The following is a 17,578-nucleotide window of genomic DNA, read 5'->3' as shown; positions in this document are numbered from 1 at the left end:
GAGTGAGGAAACAACATCTAAATAAATTTTTGTTCCCACGTACCATTCGTTATGCCATGTTGTTTTCCACATGCTTTGTCTCTCCCTGGAACAAGCCAATAGCGGGTGCACTGATGTAGTCATCAGCTTCAGTGCAAACGTACTAAGCTTCGGTAGTCCCTCTCTCCATGTTTTCTGTACTCTCTGCCAACATGTACACATTATCGAACAAAAGGACACACTTGCATTATTTGCAGTGCTCCACAAGCACTCCGTGGGCTCGTGACTGCTTGCACGCATAGCAGTGATCTCTTAGTCTTCCATTTTAACCTACGTGCTAGCCCCCATCTAAGCTCTGCTGGTCAACAGGTTTCCGTGCCAGAGCAGAGTGGTGAAGCTACCGGCCCAAGTGCACGAATCCCCACCCCCAAGTACTCTGCTGACTTCAGCGAGCACCTCAAGCGCACACGCGCTCACAGTAAAGGAATTGTGGAGACCTGACACCGTGTCTTCTAAACCTCTGGGGCCAAAGGGTTGGCTGTTCCCCCGAACACTTTCCAGCTGGAGTCACCCGGGGGGTCGAGGGGAGCACTCACCAAGGGCAGCACTGGTCACAGGAGGCAGGGCAGCCCCTGGGGGTCAGGGGGTGAAGGTTGCATTGGGCTGGTGCAGCCCAGCCTCTGCAGGCACCTCTGCAGGTCCTCGTACTTGAACTGCACACACATTCATGGATTCACATTCACAATGACTTCACGGGGACTTCACATTCTGGACATTCCTGTGAAGGCCTCGCTGACATCCCCATTCCCCGGCAATAACGAGCGTGCACTTGGTGGGCAATTTTGCTGCATGCCATCGCACCAAAATGGCAGTAAATAAACCCTTCCTGACGGGCTGCTACGCAAGTGAAAAACCAATGAGAACGGGCATTCAGTAAAAGGGCACAGATCGAGTAATTACCAGACTCGGCCGACTCCGGCCGCTTTGTGACAGGCTCGGAAATGCCCCGGAAAAACAGAAGGGCAATGGCAGAGAGAAATGCCAGCTCTAATTACTTCTTTCTCAGCAAACAAGGCATCGTGATCTTTCAGTTGGAACCAAGAGTTAATCTGCCTTTAGTGTCTCCTTAAGGTTTGTCGTACGCACCACACCCGTCAGTTGGCTTTTTCCACACGGCCGCACAGCTGTGCAGAAAGGCTACCACTCATGAGCCTCACACAGACCAAGCACGTGCTAAACTCTGGCATGCATTACCTAAGGTACATAACGTGGAATTTGTAACAAAAAAGAAACTAAGGAAGAAACTGTATTTTAAAGTGTAGCACGAGTGAGGTCCCCCGAGTCAGTGTCTGTGCACTGTGCTTGCAACAAGACGCCAGCTGCCTCAATGCTCAGCAAGTTCCTTCCTTTTTTACGACATCCGCAGTTTTTTATTCCCCTGTGAAATAACGTCCAGGGAGGCAAGGGAGGAGGGCGTCGTCTGTAGAAAGCAAATATATTCACACTATTTACAGAGAACCGTTCAATGCACAGCCATCTTGTCGCCTCGCCTGGTCGTCTTCTTCTTCGTCGTCCAGGTGTCTGTTGAGCTTGGTGCGAGCTTCCTCTTCGTCTTCTACAAAAGTTTCTATACCCTGCTTTGCCATCTTGTCACAAAGTTCTTTTCCTGAATCACATTTTACCAGCAACTGGTTACAATTTCCACATTGGTGAGACCAGTATGGCCAAATTCAACGCCCAGTACTGACATCTTTACAAAGCCTTTTATTTTTCGATTCTGTCTTAGAACGCATCCGCACGTGACCGCAATCAGGGCACTGCCAAAGGCATCTACGTCTAGAAGAAAAGAATGTCCCCGGCATCTTACACCCGCAACATATAACCCCTAAACAGGGCCACTCACCAAGAGTAGCTCATTGCAGGGGTACTTTTCAAGCGGTGTCGCCACCACGGCCAACCTAAAGCAACACGGACGCAACAATGTCAGGGCACACAACACACTAATCGGCACAACTTCCCAGGCCGTCCCCACAACGGCTGGGCAGCATGTTGGCGTCACCCCAACCAACTTCATTGTTACTCTTTGTTTAAGATGGCCACTTTGATAAGATAGGCAAGCCAGTGTCTTTTTGAAGAACTGTCAAGGCATACTCGGGGCTGCACAGGAATCCCCACATGCCTCCCGTCACTGCACCACACAGCATGCACTAAAAGTGATGCACTCAATTGTTTGCATGTCAGAGTTGTGCTGTGATAGTACGTACAATCCTGATCATTTGGACCCACAAGCACGAGTGCCCCCAGGTTCAACTTCCTAAATTTTATTAGTAATACCCCGTGCCATATCCAATCACCATTTGGATGTGCCAGATGACTGTGTCGCGTCTATAATCTTGAATGAGCGCTGCAATGCTATAAGTTATTATTCATGTGCAATATCATGCATGCTGTCAGAGACTCAAAGCATCCAAAACCAAGTGCATCATATTTGCTCGAAAGGAACACGTACTGAGTTTTACACAAACTTCAGTAAACATAAACTTGCAGAACACTACCATCCAGCTAAAGTACCGTGCTGCCAAACTTTCAGCTAACCCAAATTTCACTCAGTCAGTTGGAAAGCCCTGTGCACTTGACTGCAAAGTTCTTTTTGAGACAGCACTGATATCAGTTTTCTGTTTACAGCCATTTCCAATTGAAACAAATTGCGAGGCAATGTTGTGCATTCAAAAAAACTTGACTTCTCTGTAAACTGTTCCCAAAAACTCATGTCAAGAAAGAAGCTTGCTGCAGGGCAGTGTATGTATTCTTGTTTGTTTTCTTATTAGTCAGAAGGTTCATGTTTACGTATCTTGCACTTGACTGCTTTCTAAGGAACACGCCAACTGAAATTTTTTCAAATTGCGTTAAGTATTCTACCATGTTCATTCATGTAAGCACACCTGTAAGCACCCACGAAGAGCCCCAGTATGCACAAATAAAATCAAATAAATTTTATAACTGAATGGCAAGCCTCACAGAAGCAAACTTGACTCCCCGAATTTCTACAGAAAAAAGAAAAGAACTGGCCTTTTTCTGGGGCACGAACCAGTGGCCAAAAGTGAGCTGCCAGGAGGGCTGGTCAGTGGCAGTGGCAGAGCTCACCCACATTATGCAGCAACTGTGTTTTTCCTGTTCTGTACTTTGCAAACTTCAAGCCGTGCCTTGCTCAGCTATACAAGGTTACCAAGCCCGCTACCAAGCCCTACTCGTGAGCAGTGAAGGTTGTGGTTGCACCCTAGACCGAGACCACTGGTGTGGGAAGTTTCAATGATGCCAGCATCAACCGCTGCGCAGGACACCTAGCAGACGAACACCTCTTACAGTCCCATAAAACATTTCACAGGGCCAGAGTTCTCTATCATATTGGCACCAAGGAACCACTGACGCCACCCATAAGCTGCCAAGCAATCTGCAAGGGGCTGCATAGTCCCTCAATAACAATATCACTCAAAAAATTTGCTCACCCACGAGTACATTGAAAGGCTCGCATAAAAAAAGGAAAACCATCCTTTGCTTGCAGCGGTGCATTACGGAAGGCTTTGCTCAGTCATAGGAACATTACCAGTAAAAAGTAACAGTGTTACACTTACACTTACCAAAGCCAAAAAAAAAACTCTGATACAGTCGCTGTTACAGAATTTTTAAAAGCAACATGGTACGGTTACAGTTACTATGCAAAAGTAACTTCATTACTTTTCTGTTACTGTATAAAAATAAATAAATATATCACAAACAAAATGGTAGAGTTTATTTGGTTAAATGTACGAAGGCACGCAGGTAGTCAAAATTGCACTTGGTAAAAGCCTAGACAAAGAAAACCTAGGAAGGGCGCACTCAAGCCGAACACCAATCATTGTGTACGCCTCATTTTGTTGCATGAGCCTTTTTGGTGATGCAGACTAGGTGTCGGGGAATTTATTAGAAAAACTAACTGTAGCATAAAGTCCGTTCGTGTCACCTGCACCACGAGAACCAGTTCAGGAGGTGCAGCCCTTCACCATTCGTTTCACTGGTGCAGCTCCTGGCACCTGAACTGCACTCGATTCACCAGTGGTGCCGACGGGTGCAGAACGAGTCCATGGCTTTGCCTGCACTCCCTGCGGAGGAGGTGCAGAAGCAAACGAGAAAAGTGCAGGTCTGGTTCCGCCGATAATGCGGGATGGCGGAACCGGCTTTGCACTCCTGTGAACTGGTTCAGGAGGTGCAGGGTGAATCGAACGGACCGTTTGGGTGAGTTGTTGCTCAAAGTTGGCATACCCGAGAGATTCCCTCTTCTCGGAGTTCTAATTTCTAGTTTCCTTTTGTCAGTTTTTTTTTCTTGTTTCTGTTCACTCAAGATGACAGAATAGTTTAAGACACCATCTCTAAGAACAAACTCCGACCTCATCCTCTCAGCGACCTTCGCTCCTAAAGTGCGAGGGGAGTCGTGTTGTGGAAAGGTAAATGGTGTAGAGAAAGAAGTCTGGAACAGTAGAAAGCACAAACTGTATACAGGACTTAATGAGTGTTGCTATTAGATAGTTTCTATAAAAAAGGAAGTAACTGTAACAGTATTTCCTGTTACAGTTACTCTGTAAAAAGTAACACTGTTACAGTTACATGCTACTAAAAAAGTAACTAATTGCCGGTAACACGTTACTAGTAACTAGTTACTGCCCAAGACTGGCTTTGCTTTGCTTTAGGCCACTGTCACATCTCTTACTGCATCCAACGCAATGAGTTCTGCCTGTTAGAAGCACAGCACTCTCCTCTAACTTGATGAGAAACCTGCTCAAGAACAGCGCAACTGCAGAGAGGGTTGCATTGACAATGGTGTCCATGGATACAGGAGGGGCCTGAGGAGCCCCTGTTCCTCGAAACCCTTGAAAACAGCCCCTGTGGTAGGCCAAGTGGGAACAGAGAAGCGATCTGGCTCATTTTTTTATGCGTTCATCATTTTTAAGTTATTAGAGATGGCCTGGAAGCATCACAGCAGCATGTCAAAACCCTGCGGTATGTGGCCGACACCGAGAGCAATATTCCACCTGGCGCGAGCTTTTCCCGAAAACATTTTACTGGTTTTGACTCTGCTGTTGACGGTGCTTAACGTTTGTCCCCCTGCTCTAATGACGCCGGCAACGGTGGTCGTTACTCAGTTCCCAGAAATGAGGTTAAGATTTTTTTTTACCCTTTTGACAACTCTGCACCACCTGATACAGGATTCATAAGGCCTCTTTTATTGGTCCTTTCGGAATGCTCAAAACTACCCGAAAGCAGCTGTGTATTTTATTTCCCCGTGGAATTTCTATCGCTGGAGGAGTTTTGGACTGGCCAGGAACTGCCATGGACAGGAAAATAAGACCAGTAGAAAGCACTGATATTTGATTACACACCTAATAAAACCAATTTTTCGAGTGTGAAAGAGCGCACCTGGGCCTCGGCGATCCCTAGGGCACCGTGTCTCACTTGTCGCATTTGTTGTCGTCATCGGCGCGGTACTTCTCGCGCAGCTTCAGACGGCGTGCCTCGGCCGTCTCTCGCTCGTCGTCGGCTGTTCGGGGCGGCTGGCTCTGCTTCGCGGCCGGCTCGCGGGGAGGCACCGACGTGGCAGGGACGGCGGCGTCCTCGATCACGGGAACCACCCTGCAGCAACAAGGAAAAAGCCCCTCAGCGCGTGCGAGCGCATCGTAGCACTCGCGCTCACCTTCGAGCTGCTGCGCGTAGCAAGCGCACTGTCGTCCGCGCGTGCGTCCTTACGAACGAACAGTGCTCAGATTTGAACATGGCCAGCTCGTGCAAGGCGCTCACCTCATATTACGCGACCAAGTGGTGTTCTACGGACGACAACAGCAACGCTGTACCAAGCCGACCAAGCACAGAACAGGGAGATTTTGTATCAAACAGAACATCCGAAAACCCGCAGAAAACTCATGCACAGCTGGTTGATGATGATAATGAAATGAGCTGTGCCGCTTGTGCAATCGCATGTTTAAACAACAAAAAAAAAGAAAAATCTCAAACGCTGAAACTCTATTTTGCACAAACGATAAAGTAGTAGTCTCTACAGTTTGCTACCTGGAGAGGTGTACGGACGTCCGAGGGGTTCTGACCAGCGCTAAAATGCTTCTAGTAAATGTTTGTAGAAATAACATTCTCTCACCGCATCTAAGTAAAGTTTTTTTGTCTGCTAACGTTAATTTATAGAATTTCTTTTTTTGAAACACCTCGACCATCTGCTATGAAATCGCTGAGGCACTGCAAGTCGGCGCGTGTGTCGTCTGCTCAGGAGCTGCGGAGGAGCAGACCACAAGCGTGCAAAACACCTACTTGACAAGAAGCCGTTGTGAGAAGGCGATGCCTTGCATTGCGTTTCGTTCGTTCACAATACTTCCGTTTATAAGTACCTATGATATCCTGCTGCTCGTAGATGCGCTTTAATACTTCCTCACGTTTAAATAAAAAAATAAAAGAAACAAGAACAGAGACCTTCCATCCTGCGTTCGTTCCATGCAGCTTACTGTTAACGTGATGTAGAGCTCTTTGATGCAAGAAACCGTGAGCGTGATGGGTAAAATAGATCATCGTTGGTTCACAAAAAGGGTCACTGAACTGAACATAACTGTCGTGCTTGCCGAGTGCTCTATTGATACTATTGCTTCCTCGTAATTTTCCATCTGTATCCCTTTCTCAACCAGATATTTCCAAAGGCCACACCTTACGGCGTATACTAGTAATCGCCCTGTCGCGGTTGCGAACGTTAAAGGCGTCTAGATTTAATTTAATATTAAAGGTTTTGTCTTATATGGTGACAATAACTCCCTGCAAACAAACACAAAAGTAGTCCTGGAAAATCCCTACAACTTGTAAGTTACGCTAAATACGAAAGCCACACTACGCAGTGAATGCGTGTTATTTATTTATTTATTTATTTATTTATTTATTTATTTATTTATTTATTTATTAACATATCTGCTCTACGAAATGGTCGCGGGTTGGGGGGCTCAGGTGTCAATAGACATAAATCGTCGTAAAGACGACCGTACAGTTTATTCTCCACCATTATAGGGCCCTCCTCTCGAACCACTCGGTTGAAGGGTTCAGACCAGACATTTGCGAGGAGGCCGGTGGTCTCCCAGATCCGCCAGAAGCGGTAGTCGGGAAGTCCGTTGTAGCTGCAGGTTCCCAGCGCAAAACGATTGAGCGCGCACACGTCAGCGCGGATCTCGTGGCGACCGCCCGGCACGTAGCAAAACTAAGAAAATGCCAAGCGCTCGCGTGTTCGTGTCTCGCGGCGACCGCCCAGCGTCCCCTGCGCACGTTTGTCAAGCCAAGCATACCCAATTAGGGAGATCGGCCAAGATTGCGGCGACCGCCCGTCCGCGTAAAAAAACCAAGAAAATGCCGAGCGCTTAAGTGTGCGTGCCTCACGGCGACTCCCCAGCGTCCCCTGCGCACGTTTGTCGAGCCAAGCATGCCATCTTAGGGAGATTGGCCAAGAATGACCAAAAAAATTGCAGACTTCGCCGTAATCGCCGCAACAGTTGCTTAGAACGGGAAAGACTCCAGCGTTCGCCGTAATCGTTCCAACACTTTCTTGGAGCGAAAAAGGCACGTCATAGCGTGCGCCCCTCCAGGGTGGTGTCCAATGATTATCACTTCCGCAAAAAATGAAAGAAGCTCACGAAGCTCATGCAGCGAAGGAGAAGAAAGTCGGATGCAGTTGTGGACTTGTTGTTGTTTGTTCGTTTATTTAATAGCCTCAAGGCTTAGTAGACACCAAGCGGGTCCGATCTATATCCAGGAAACTAGGTTGGCCTCCCGGATATAGTCCAGTAGGGAACGGTAGGCAGGGCCATGGAGCCACCGATGGTAATGCGTGTCTTTCTGCAAATGTAGGCCTGCTGCCATCAAACATTTTCTTCGAATGTCCTTAGTTCCAGGGCATGTCCATAGTAGGTGGTGAAGGTCTGCCGGAAGCGTTTCCTCACAGCAGGTTAGACATTTCACATGTCCTCGGCAGTCCCCTTTCCATCCACTCGTGCGGGCAGGAGTAAGAGCCACGCCCAGTCGGATCCTTCGTAGTACAACCTCCTCCATCCCGGTAAGATTGAGGGGGAGGAGAACCGAACACGGAGGTATGAGAGCACGCGTTCGGCGTCGAAGGTCCTCCTTTGCAGCCATTCTTGTGGCCCATGGGTCACTTGGGAGCTGGGCGGGGGATGATGGGGCCGGGCAGTTGTGTGACAGAAAGTCAGCCCGTTCATTTCCTGCAATACTGGTGTGACCGGGAACCCATGTCACAACCACTTTGGATGGCATTTTACTGTGGAGCTGGTGGATGCGTCGGCAGATGATGGGGGTCTGCGCAACCTGTTTCAAATAGTGGATCACTTGCGTAGAGTCGGTACGAAGATTGATAGTATTCAAGTCTTCATTGGAAGCGGCTGCACATAGTAGGGCGTCGTGGACAGCCTGCAATTCCAGCAGGATTGGGGTGCATGTGGCAGAGGCGTAGGGAATATACTGCCTTCGATGCTGGGATGAGTGGGACTGGTCCACGCAGTGACTCCATGCGTTCCTGTGCATGAAGCGTCGGTGTAGAGGAGGCGTTGATCATCTGGTCCCGGGTGATTTGGGAGGGGAAAGAGCTGCGCTTTACCCTCCTTGGTCCGCCTTCTCTGCAGATGGCTTGTTTTGTTGGAGGTTATAATCGTATAACCCCAGGGTGGAAGCTCATCCTGACTTTCCGGAGGTGCCAAATTGCCCGGGTTGCCTGCAGACATGCATACTTTGACAGTCGCACAGCTCGGCGTTGATTTATGAGCTCGTCAACTGTGTTGAGCTGAGCTTGTTCCTGAAGGACCGGTATCGGGGTGAGGCGAGGGAGACCGGTGATGGCTCGCATGGCTTCTCTATTGATAGCTTCCAGTTTAGCATGTTGGGATGCGGTTAGACGCTGAAACTGGGCTTCATAAACCAATCGTGGTTGGAGCACAGCGCACGCCAGCGAATTAAACCTTCGTGATCATTGTGAAGGTTGCGTGCAGCTTCGCCACCTTCAAGCCTTACGCGCTAGTGGGAGGTTCTTAGTTTTTTACCTCATCCCAGATGTATATAGAGAAAAAGAAAAAAAAACATACGTCACGTGGATGAGGCTTTGGTTAATGGAGGGCTTTTCGTTAATACATCATTTGGTTAATAGATTGTTTAACTACCGGGATAAAAAATAATCTATTTGTATATTTTATCTAGCTTGGGACGAAGGTTATCTGCGGGCGGTGACTGAAGAACTTGGCTGAAATGGCTAGCATCGTGACGGAGGTAGACACGCTTCTTATTTGTCGCCTGCTCACGCTTGTTTTCAATAAGTTCAATAAGAGTTCAGAACCTGCCTGGGAATCACCAGCATGCTTTCTTGTTTGAAAAAGACTGACGTAGTCACCACCATGGCCGCGTGTCCTTCACCTCTCCGGTGGCCAATCAGTATCAACCTGGTTGAGCGAAAAGTGCAGCAGGCGAGATAAACATTAAAGGGAATTTGGTAGCGGTGGAAGAAGGAATAACTTGACGAACTTCTCTTTTAATCCAAGCCCCAAGAAAATGCGTCGGACGAGCATAAAAAAGGACCTTTCGCGCTCCTCAACGGTACTGCGACCCACGTCCATTATGGGGTCTGAATCACGTGATTACGTTCACTAGGGCCACAAGCTCGCCGCTTCCCGTATGCACCCAAATCCCCCTACCTTTTCCTTTGGGACACTTCTTGAGGTTCTTCGAGCGACGGCTGAAAGAGGCTCCACAATGTAGGCCTTGGTAGAACCAGGGTTTCAGGAGCGGTCCGGCTGGGTTAGAGCTGCATCAGTGCAGAAATGTTTGCAAGAACCCGTATTTTTACTGTTAAATGTTCTCTTGGCTCGATCGCACGCATTCTTTCTTTTCTTCAGTAAGGGTATCATTTGGAATCAAGTGCTTTTTGGTATTTGGGTTTGGTATCATTTAGGTGGGATTAGGTGTGGGGCACGGCAGATCACACCGGCTCCAGCGGCTGTTTTTATGATGGAGGCGAGAACCGAAAACGCCCGTGTGTTAGAAATCTCGGCGCACGTTACAGATGCCTTAAGACACCTAGGACGACTATGGAATGGTAAACGACAACCATATACACTACTTTCTTGAAACGTTTTATCTCCTAAGTTTGATAAAGCAGCGGCCGCATGACGTGGTTCTAACTCGGCCCCACAACAACGCGGTTCATAAAACGAAATGCCGCCCTAAACACGCCTCCTTCTTGAACACACAGACACACAACAACGAATATAGTCATTTTCACTTTTGGCCTTTCGGACTAAGCTTTGGCGCTGCCTGCTTGCCGCCTCGATCGTGCCTTCATCCTTCGCCTTCGCCCTTCGCGCGTTCATCGTGCTCGGAGTAGACGTGAAGCCAATCCAATCAGGCATCCACAAACATGCTACCAGGTTTGTCGCCTACAAAGAAGGCGAAAGTTATTTACCGCATCACACTGTGCTGTGGTGACTGCTATGTAGGACAGACCGAGTGTCTATAAATGTCAGAGTGGGGGAGCACCGAACAGTGCTGTCGTTGCTTGCGGCGGGGGCCACCTGGCCTAACATTGTAAACGGTGTGGGTGTGGCCCAGTATATGATGCAGCACGTTCGTTAGGATGTGGACACGGCCGAACCAGCCGGGAAAATAACGAGGGATACCACATTTACACGGAAGCAGACGAATGTGTGAGCACGCCTTCCATTACTCACAGAAAAGAAGTTGTGCTTATTGCAACGGAGCTTGCATGATACATATGTTTGTTGGGTTGTGCGCATCTGGGGCGAGCAATTATTTTTGTGCGACCACTTTATGTTTGCCTTTAGCAAAGTAAAACTTTCAGTTGAACTCTAGCGAACGTACAGTGTGCTCGTTTGCTCGTATTCGTCCTTGTGTCGCTTTTGATGTGTCTTGAAGTAACCAATTAGCCCCACCTTTTGTCTTGCCTGTATTTATAGCTCCGCTGTGAAGTGTCGTTCAGAAATATTTGTAACCAAATTTCTGGGCCACATGATGTGTCGCAGTGACCCGGGACGTCGGGCCGGCTCACACCCGCTTTATTAAAGCAAAGCTTTCTACCTGTAGCAGCCAAAGGTTCTTTCGTGACGTGCGAGACAAGAAACTCCCGACGCGGCGGCGGTGGCGGCGGCGACGGAGGGGTGGGGGGGGTTCACTCGCAGATCACAGTGTAGGTGGTGCGGCGAATGGTTACCCATTGCTCCCCGCGCAGGTGCTCGCTCACAGCGGCAGGCGCGTCAGCGTGCCGGCTTTGTCGTCTGCTTTAACGACGGTTGTTTTGGGCTGGTATTCATTCAGTGCCTGGGGAGGGGAAGACGCTTTGGAGGCGACACATGAAACAACGGTAACGGGGTTGCAGTGAGAGAGAAGACGCATTAGCGCATGCGCCGGCCTCTCGCTCACCCTTCGAAGGACGTTCCTCCCCGTTTTGTTTTCGCCGACGCACGTTCGTTAAGAACGCCACCGACGCTAATCTCAGGTAACGGCTGGCAGAATCTCTGCTTTCGCTCTTTGTAGAGCCACGTGTTTGAATCCAGGTGGCGTCGAATGGGCAGTTGTTGTGGGTGTCGTTTGAACTTTGCTTGAAAACCACCTTCACAGCGTGGATTGGAGCCAATTTTTTCTTGTGCTGCATAAGCCACCTATACTTTCACATAATAGGTGGTATCAAGACCCAACCCGTAGAACACATGACCAACCCGTTTCTGGAACCACAACCCGGTTGTAGGGTCCCAATGAAGGCGTGAACGAGGCCAGCCAAAAGACGTTTAATGTTTTCGCAACTACACTTTTTAGAAACTGTTATTCAGAAAAAAAAAACGTCATGTTTCGGAAGACAACACAGTCGTCTTACGGATAAGAAGGCTTGATTGGTTGCACAAAATGTCCATTCACACAAAAACATTACAACATTGTTTGGGCCCACTATGTCGATATAGGGTATTTCTTTATTATTGAATTGTTTATTGGCACGCACAAAATATGAACCTTGATACAACCGGCCAGTTTTTTTTTTCAAGCCTTTGTACTAGTGCAGAGTAAGACACTTAGAGGACAGCATCATTATCCTAAGAATCGATTCTGAGTGGGGAAACGTGCGACCATTTCGACAGCGACAATTTCTTGGAATGCAATTTAAATTTCAGTCAATTCAGTTTATTTCTTTTCACAACAAAGATAAGGGTAGAAACGGGAAAAAAGCGACTTGGTGTCACTTAGGAAGGCCCGCGTCCCATTGTTACATGGCACACAACAACCACGAACATAGACTTTCGTACATCGCATACAGAATTCAAGACCTGCGAAAAACCTACAGGGAAAAAATCGTGCAAGAAGAATATAAGCCGGAACATAATACCGCGATTGCGCTGGTAGAAGATTATAGAGATTTTGAGCTGCAATGCCGGGACGCACGAGTAAATAAACATTGGACACATGTTAAAAGCCTGGGAAAAATACATTAATCGAAAGCAGCCTGAAGAAAGTGTTTTCACACGAAGCACTTATGTAAAAAAGGGCTTATTCTCACACGACCTACAACGTAGCTCACCTAATTGCAGGTGTACTACTGCATTACAGGCTATAGGTTTCTGATGATGATGATGTTTGGTGTTTTATGGCGCAAGGCCAACGAGGGCAAAGAGCGCCAAAGAAGTTATTGAGTTTTCATCACACCGTAAGTACTAAAACATGTAACTAAAAGTAAAGGTGATGCAAAACAAAAGACAATGAAGATGGCTGGTGTATAGGGCCAGGGTGATTACACATGATATGACAAGAGCTGCAGGAAGTTTACCTCAGCTAAAAACTTAAAAACACGTTGACTAGAAAACATTGGTTCGTCGGCTAAAAAATATGATGGGTGCAAAGGAATGTGTCGTCTGTATAATTCAGGGAAATGTTTGTGTCGTGTTGTGTCAAGTGCTCTGCATGTGATTAGTATGTGGACTACGGATAGGCCCTTTCCACACCTGCTACACGTGGGTCCCGAAGTTCCAGTGAGGAGGTGGGAGTGCGTCGCATGTGTGTGGCCTATCCGCAGCCTAGCCAGGGCAACTTCAGTGTATCTGTTGTGTGAGTCAGTTATGTAGCGTCCCAGTTGTGGTTTTATTACGTGTAGTTTGTTGTCTGTCTGTTGACTTCAATGTAGTTGCCATGTGTTACGAAGCTGTCGTCTGATGTGTGTCTTTAGGTCGGTGTAAGGTACTGTTGTTATGTCAACTGTGGTCATGAGAGCAGCAGCACTAGGCATTTGATCAGCGGTCTCATTGCCAGGGATCCCACAGTGACCTGGTACCCAGCATATGGTTATTTCTAAATCTGAAGCATATGCAGTCATTATAACCTTTAAAAGAACATTGATTACATAGTTTTTTGACGACCTTCCTGATGACAGTGCCTGCACAACGCTTAGAGAATCTGTGTAGACGATGGACTTTGGAATCTTATGTTCGAGGATGTCATTTGACACGAGTAAAATGCCATACGCTTCTGCCGTGTAAATACTGCTGTGAAAATTCATTGTTTTGATAACTCTAAAATTTGGTCCGTGCGCTGCACAAGAGACAGTAGAATTAGTTTTGAACGCGTCGCTATAGAATTCTGCGCACCTGTACTTGTCCTGCAGGAACAGGAAGTGCTGCAGAATTGCATTCCTGGGTACCCTATTTTTTTCTACACGAATGAATGACAGGTCGCATGTTACAGGACGAAGATGCCATGGTGCGATAAAATTATGAATGGGTGTCTTGTGCGTGTCTGAAAGGGGGACATTGAGTGCAGAAGCACAAGCCTCCTCCCTAACTCTGAGAGAGAACGGTAAGGGAATAGATGGCCTGTTTAAAAAAGAGTTGTAAATTTGATGTATCGTTCATGATGGGATTAAAAGGATGGTTGGTCAGTGACACGATCTTGGATGCATACAACAGGTCAACATACTCCCGCTGATGCCCTAGGCACCATTTGTCGCACTCGACATAAAGACTTTCAACGGGGCTAGTGCGGAATGCGCCACATGAGAGGCGAAGGCCAAGATGCAGCACTGGGTCGAGCAATCTCAGTGCGGTCTTTGTCGCCGACCCATACACGACACTGCCGTAGTCGAGCCGAGACCCCACCAACGCTGTGTACAGGCGCAGCAGGAGTTGTTTGTCGGCCCCATAAGATTGATGTGAGAGGAACTTAAGAATATTCATTGTTTTTAAGCATTTGCATTTGAGCTGTCTGATATGTGGGATGAATGTAAGTTTTTCGTCGAATAAAATACCTAAAAACTTGTGTTCCTTGTTCACAGGAATTGGCACATTCGCAAGAGTGATGTCTGGGTCCGGGTGGACGCCACGCCTCCTGGAGAATAGAACACAAGAGCTCTTCGCGGGATTAAGATTAAAGCCATTCTTGTCAGCCCAGCCGGCAAGTTTCTTGACGCCGAGCTGGACTTGACATTCGCAGATGGACAGGTTACACGATTTGAAGGATATCTGCACGTCATCTACATACATGGAATAAGAGATTGTAGGTGGCAGTGCCTTTCCAAGAGAGTTCATTTTTACTATGAAGAGAGTGCAGCTCAACACTCCACCTTGCGGCACGCCATTTTCTTGCACGTGAACATTTCACAGTGCACGACCAACTCTGACGCGAAAGGTTCTCTCCGACATATAACTACAAAGGATGTACAACATGTTGCCCGCAACACCGATTGACTTTAGGTCACTGAGGATACCGTACCGCCAATCGGTGTCATAGGCTTTCTCTATGTCGAAAAACACCGTCAGGCAAAATTGTTTATGCACAAAGGCATCCTTTATATATGTTTCAATAGCTACGAGTTGATCGTTCGTTGATCGCCCCGCCCTGAAGCCTGCCTGGCAGCTCTCGAGAAGACCGTTGTACTCAAGGAAGTACACGAGCCTGCGATTTATCATCTTCTCGAGAAGCTTGCACAGGCAGCTGGTCAGGGCAATGGGTCGATAGCTAGCAGGAGAGGAAGGGTCCTTCCCTTCTTTCAAGAATGCTACAACTATGGCCTCCCTCCAAGACTTTGGAATGTGCCCCGAAAGAAATATCTTGTTGTAGAGGTGAAGGAGTGTTACAAGAGTGTCTGCGTGTAAGTGCTGTATCATTGTATATGTAATGTTGTCTGGGCCTGGAGCTGAGGGTTTACACATGCTTAGAGCAGCCCTCAGCTCATGTAGTGAAAACAGGGAGTTGTAAGAAGTCTGTGATTGGTTGTTGTCGCGTAGGGACTTCTTTTCACAACAGGCTTTATGTTTCAGGAAAGTGTTTGTGTAGTGTGCTGAACTGGACACGTGTTGGAAGTGTTGTGCGAGTGTGTCAGGCTGGTCTTCGAGTGTGTCCCCTGTAGTGCTGACCAGAGGCAGGCTGTGTGTTTGTTGTCCCTTGAGTTTGCGTATTCGTGTCCATACTTTCCTTGTGTCTGTGTAGGAGTTTATTGATGTTATGAATGTACGCCAACTCTCTCGTTTTGCCTCACGGCGCACACGTTTTCCTAAAGCCTTGGCCCGTTTGAACAAGAGGAGGTTTCCCGACGTGGGGTACCGACGAAGGATACCCCACGCCTTGTTCTGGGCCTCTCGCGCCCGCCTACAGTCCTCATTCCACCACGGCCTCCGCTGGTTGCGCGGGGCACCAGTGGCGTGGGGTACCGACGAAGGATACCCCACGCCTTGTTCTGGGCCTCTCGCGCCCGCCTACAGTTCTCATTCCACCACGGCCTCCGCTGGTTGCGCGGGGCACCAGAGGCGTGGGGAATGGACTTTTCGGTGGCGTCGAGGATGTGCGCCGTGAGGAGTTGGGTAGATTCTTCAACGTGTAGGTGTCCTATGGATGTGTGGTGTAGTTTGGATGTCTCTGTAAATGTATTCCAGTTAGCTCGTGTTTCATTGAACCTATTATGGGAAGATGGACTGCATGGGCCTTTACCTATGTATGTAAGTGAGGTGGGGAAGTGGTCACTGCCATATGGGTCAGTTCCCACACCCCACTCGAGAAGAGGAAAGAGAACTGCGGAGCCAATAGCCAAGTCAAGACATGAGTATGTGTTGTGTCCTATGTTATGATATGTAGGCTGTTTATTGTTGAAAAGGCATGCTCCAGAGGATGTAAGAAACCTCTCTATCAGGCGACCCCGGGCATCCGTACGAGAAGAGCCCCAAAGAGAATTGTGAGCATTAAGGTCGCCTGTTAGAATGTACGGTTCGGGCAGCTGGTCAACCAGCGCCTCGACGTCAGAGCTCGAAAGTGAAACATCAGGAGGAATGTATATGGAGCATACCGTTATCAACCTATTAAATATTATCAAGCGTATTGCTACAGCCTCAAGGATAGTGTTTAAAGTGACAGGGTGGCAGGCTAAGGATTTCCGGGCGATAATGGCCACACCGCCAGAAGAGTGTGTGCAGCCATCCCTGTCCTTTCTGAAGACCATGTAACTATTCAAGAAATTTGTGTGCTTGGAATTCAAATGTGTTTCCTGAACACACATTACACTTGGCTGATTAGCATGCAGTAGTTCGTATACATCGTCAAGATTTTTAAGAAGGCCTCTACAGTTCCATTGAATTATGTTTTCTCTTCCCATTATTTAGTGTGAGAGCTACTGGAGTGTGTGTGTTTGTTTATGTGTGGTCTTTTGGGGCTGTGACTCTCGCCTTTTTTGGCTTGTCGGGAGGCTTTGGCGTCGGGACGCGTTCCTTGCGCTGCGTTGCAAGCAGGAACGGCCCGACATCCATGTCGTCGTCGGATGTCCGAGGGGTGCCCGACGGACCGGGCCCCCCGGACTTGGCCCCCCCTCGGGAGCCCTTCGTTTGAGCCACCACCGCCGAGGGCGTCCGGGGCGCCAGAGGTGGCACGGGCGGTGCGGTGGGAACCGGTGCGGGGCCCGTGGTGTCCATCACCTCGGTACCCTCCAACGCACTGGAGGACGGGGAGACAGAGGCGGGAGCGGCACCGGTCCCGACGGAAGACGTTTGCACCACAACCGCTGCTGCCTCAGCAAGCGGCGTGGTGGCGGGTTGGGCGGCCAGAGGCAACCCAGGGGGGGGGCGGGGCAGGGATCAGGTCAGACTCGCTGAACTGGGTCCCTGTGGACACCAGACGCCGCTCCGCCCCCCGGCGAGCCGCGTCGGCGTACCTCCCCAGAGGGAAAGAGGCGAACCTCTTTCGCGCCTCTGGGAAGGTGATGTTCTCCGTGACCTTGATGTTAATTATCTTTTTTTCCATTTGAAATTTTTCGCACTTGCGGGAGTACGCTGCATGCGGACCGCCGCAGTTCACACACGTGAGGGTTTCGGATGGACAGTTGTCAGTCGGATGATCGTGCGCCGCGCATTTCGCACACGTCGTTCGGCCACGGCAAGAGGTTGTACCGTGCCCGAACCGCTGGCACTTAAAACAGCGCCGCGGATTCGGGATGTACGGACGGATGGAGCAACGGATAAAACCTGCGTTGATGTGTTGTGGAAGAACTGCGCGG

The 17,578-nt window shown here is 48.7% G+C and overlaps 1 protein-coding gene across 9 annotated transcripts in view; it reads right to left on the bottom strand.

Moving 5' to 3' along the window:
• The window catches only part of LOC144168874 (uncharacterized), a 36,110-nt gene extending 30,178 nt beyond the window's left edge, over positions 1-5,932 (bottom strand). For 4 of the 9 annotated variants that reach the window (XR_013322266.1, XR_013322267.1, XR_013322269.1 and 1 more), the window contains exons 1-4: positions 5,431-5,632; positions 1,883-1,937; positions 576-692; positions 44-85 (exon numbers count right to left, since the gene is read on the bottom strand). Coding sequence is in view for 1 of the 9 variants with exons in the window: in XM_077697868.1 (XP_077553994.1) it covers positions 591-692; positions 1,883-1,937; positions 5,467-5,643; positions 5,705-5,784 (414 nt within the window). In the remaining 8 variants the exon portion in view is untranslated. Of the gene's footprint in view, positions 1-43; positions 86-575; positions 693-1,882; positions 1,938-5,430; positions 5,644-5,704 lie in introns of those variants that run through there. The other 5 variants (XR_013322272.1, XR_013322273.1, XR_013322268.1 and 2 more) reach the window with 4 other exon arrangements.
• Between the last annotated feature and the right edge of the window lie 11,646 nt (positions 5,933-17,578).

This window comes from Haemaphysalis longicornis, unplaced genomic scaffold, assembly GCF_048455015.1.
Source record: "Haemaphysalis longicornis isolate Haplotype H1 unplaced genomic scaffold, Haemaphysalis longicornis Haplotype H1 scaffold_2, whole genome shotgun sequence".
Classification (NCBI taxonomy): Eukaryota; Metazoa; Arthropoda; class Arachnida; order Ixodida; family Ixodidae; genus Haemaphysalis; species Haemaphysalis longicornis.
This window is presented reverse-complemented; position numbering and strand designations above follow the sequence as displayed.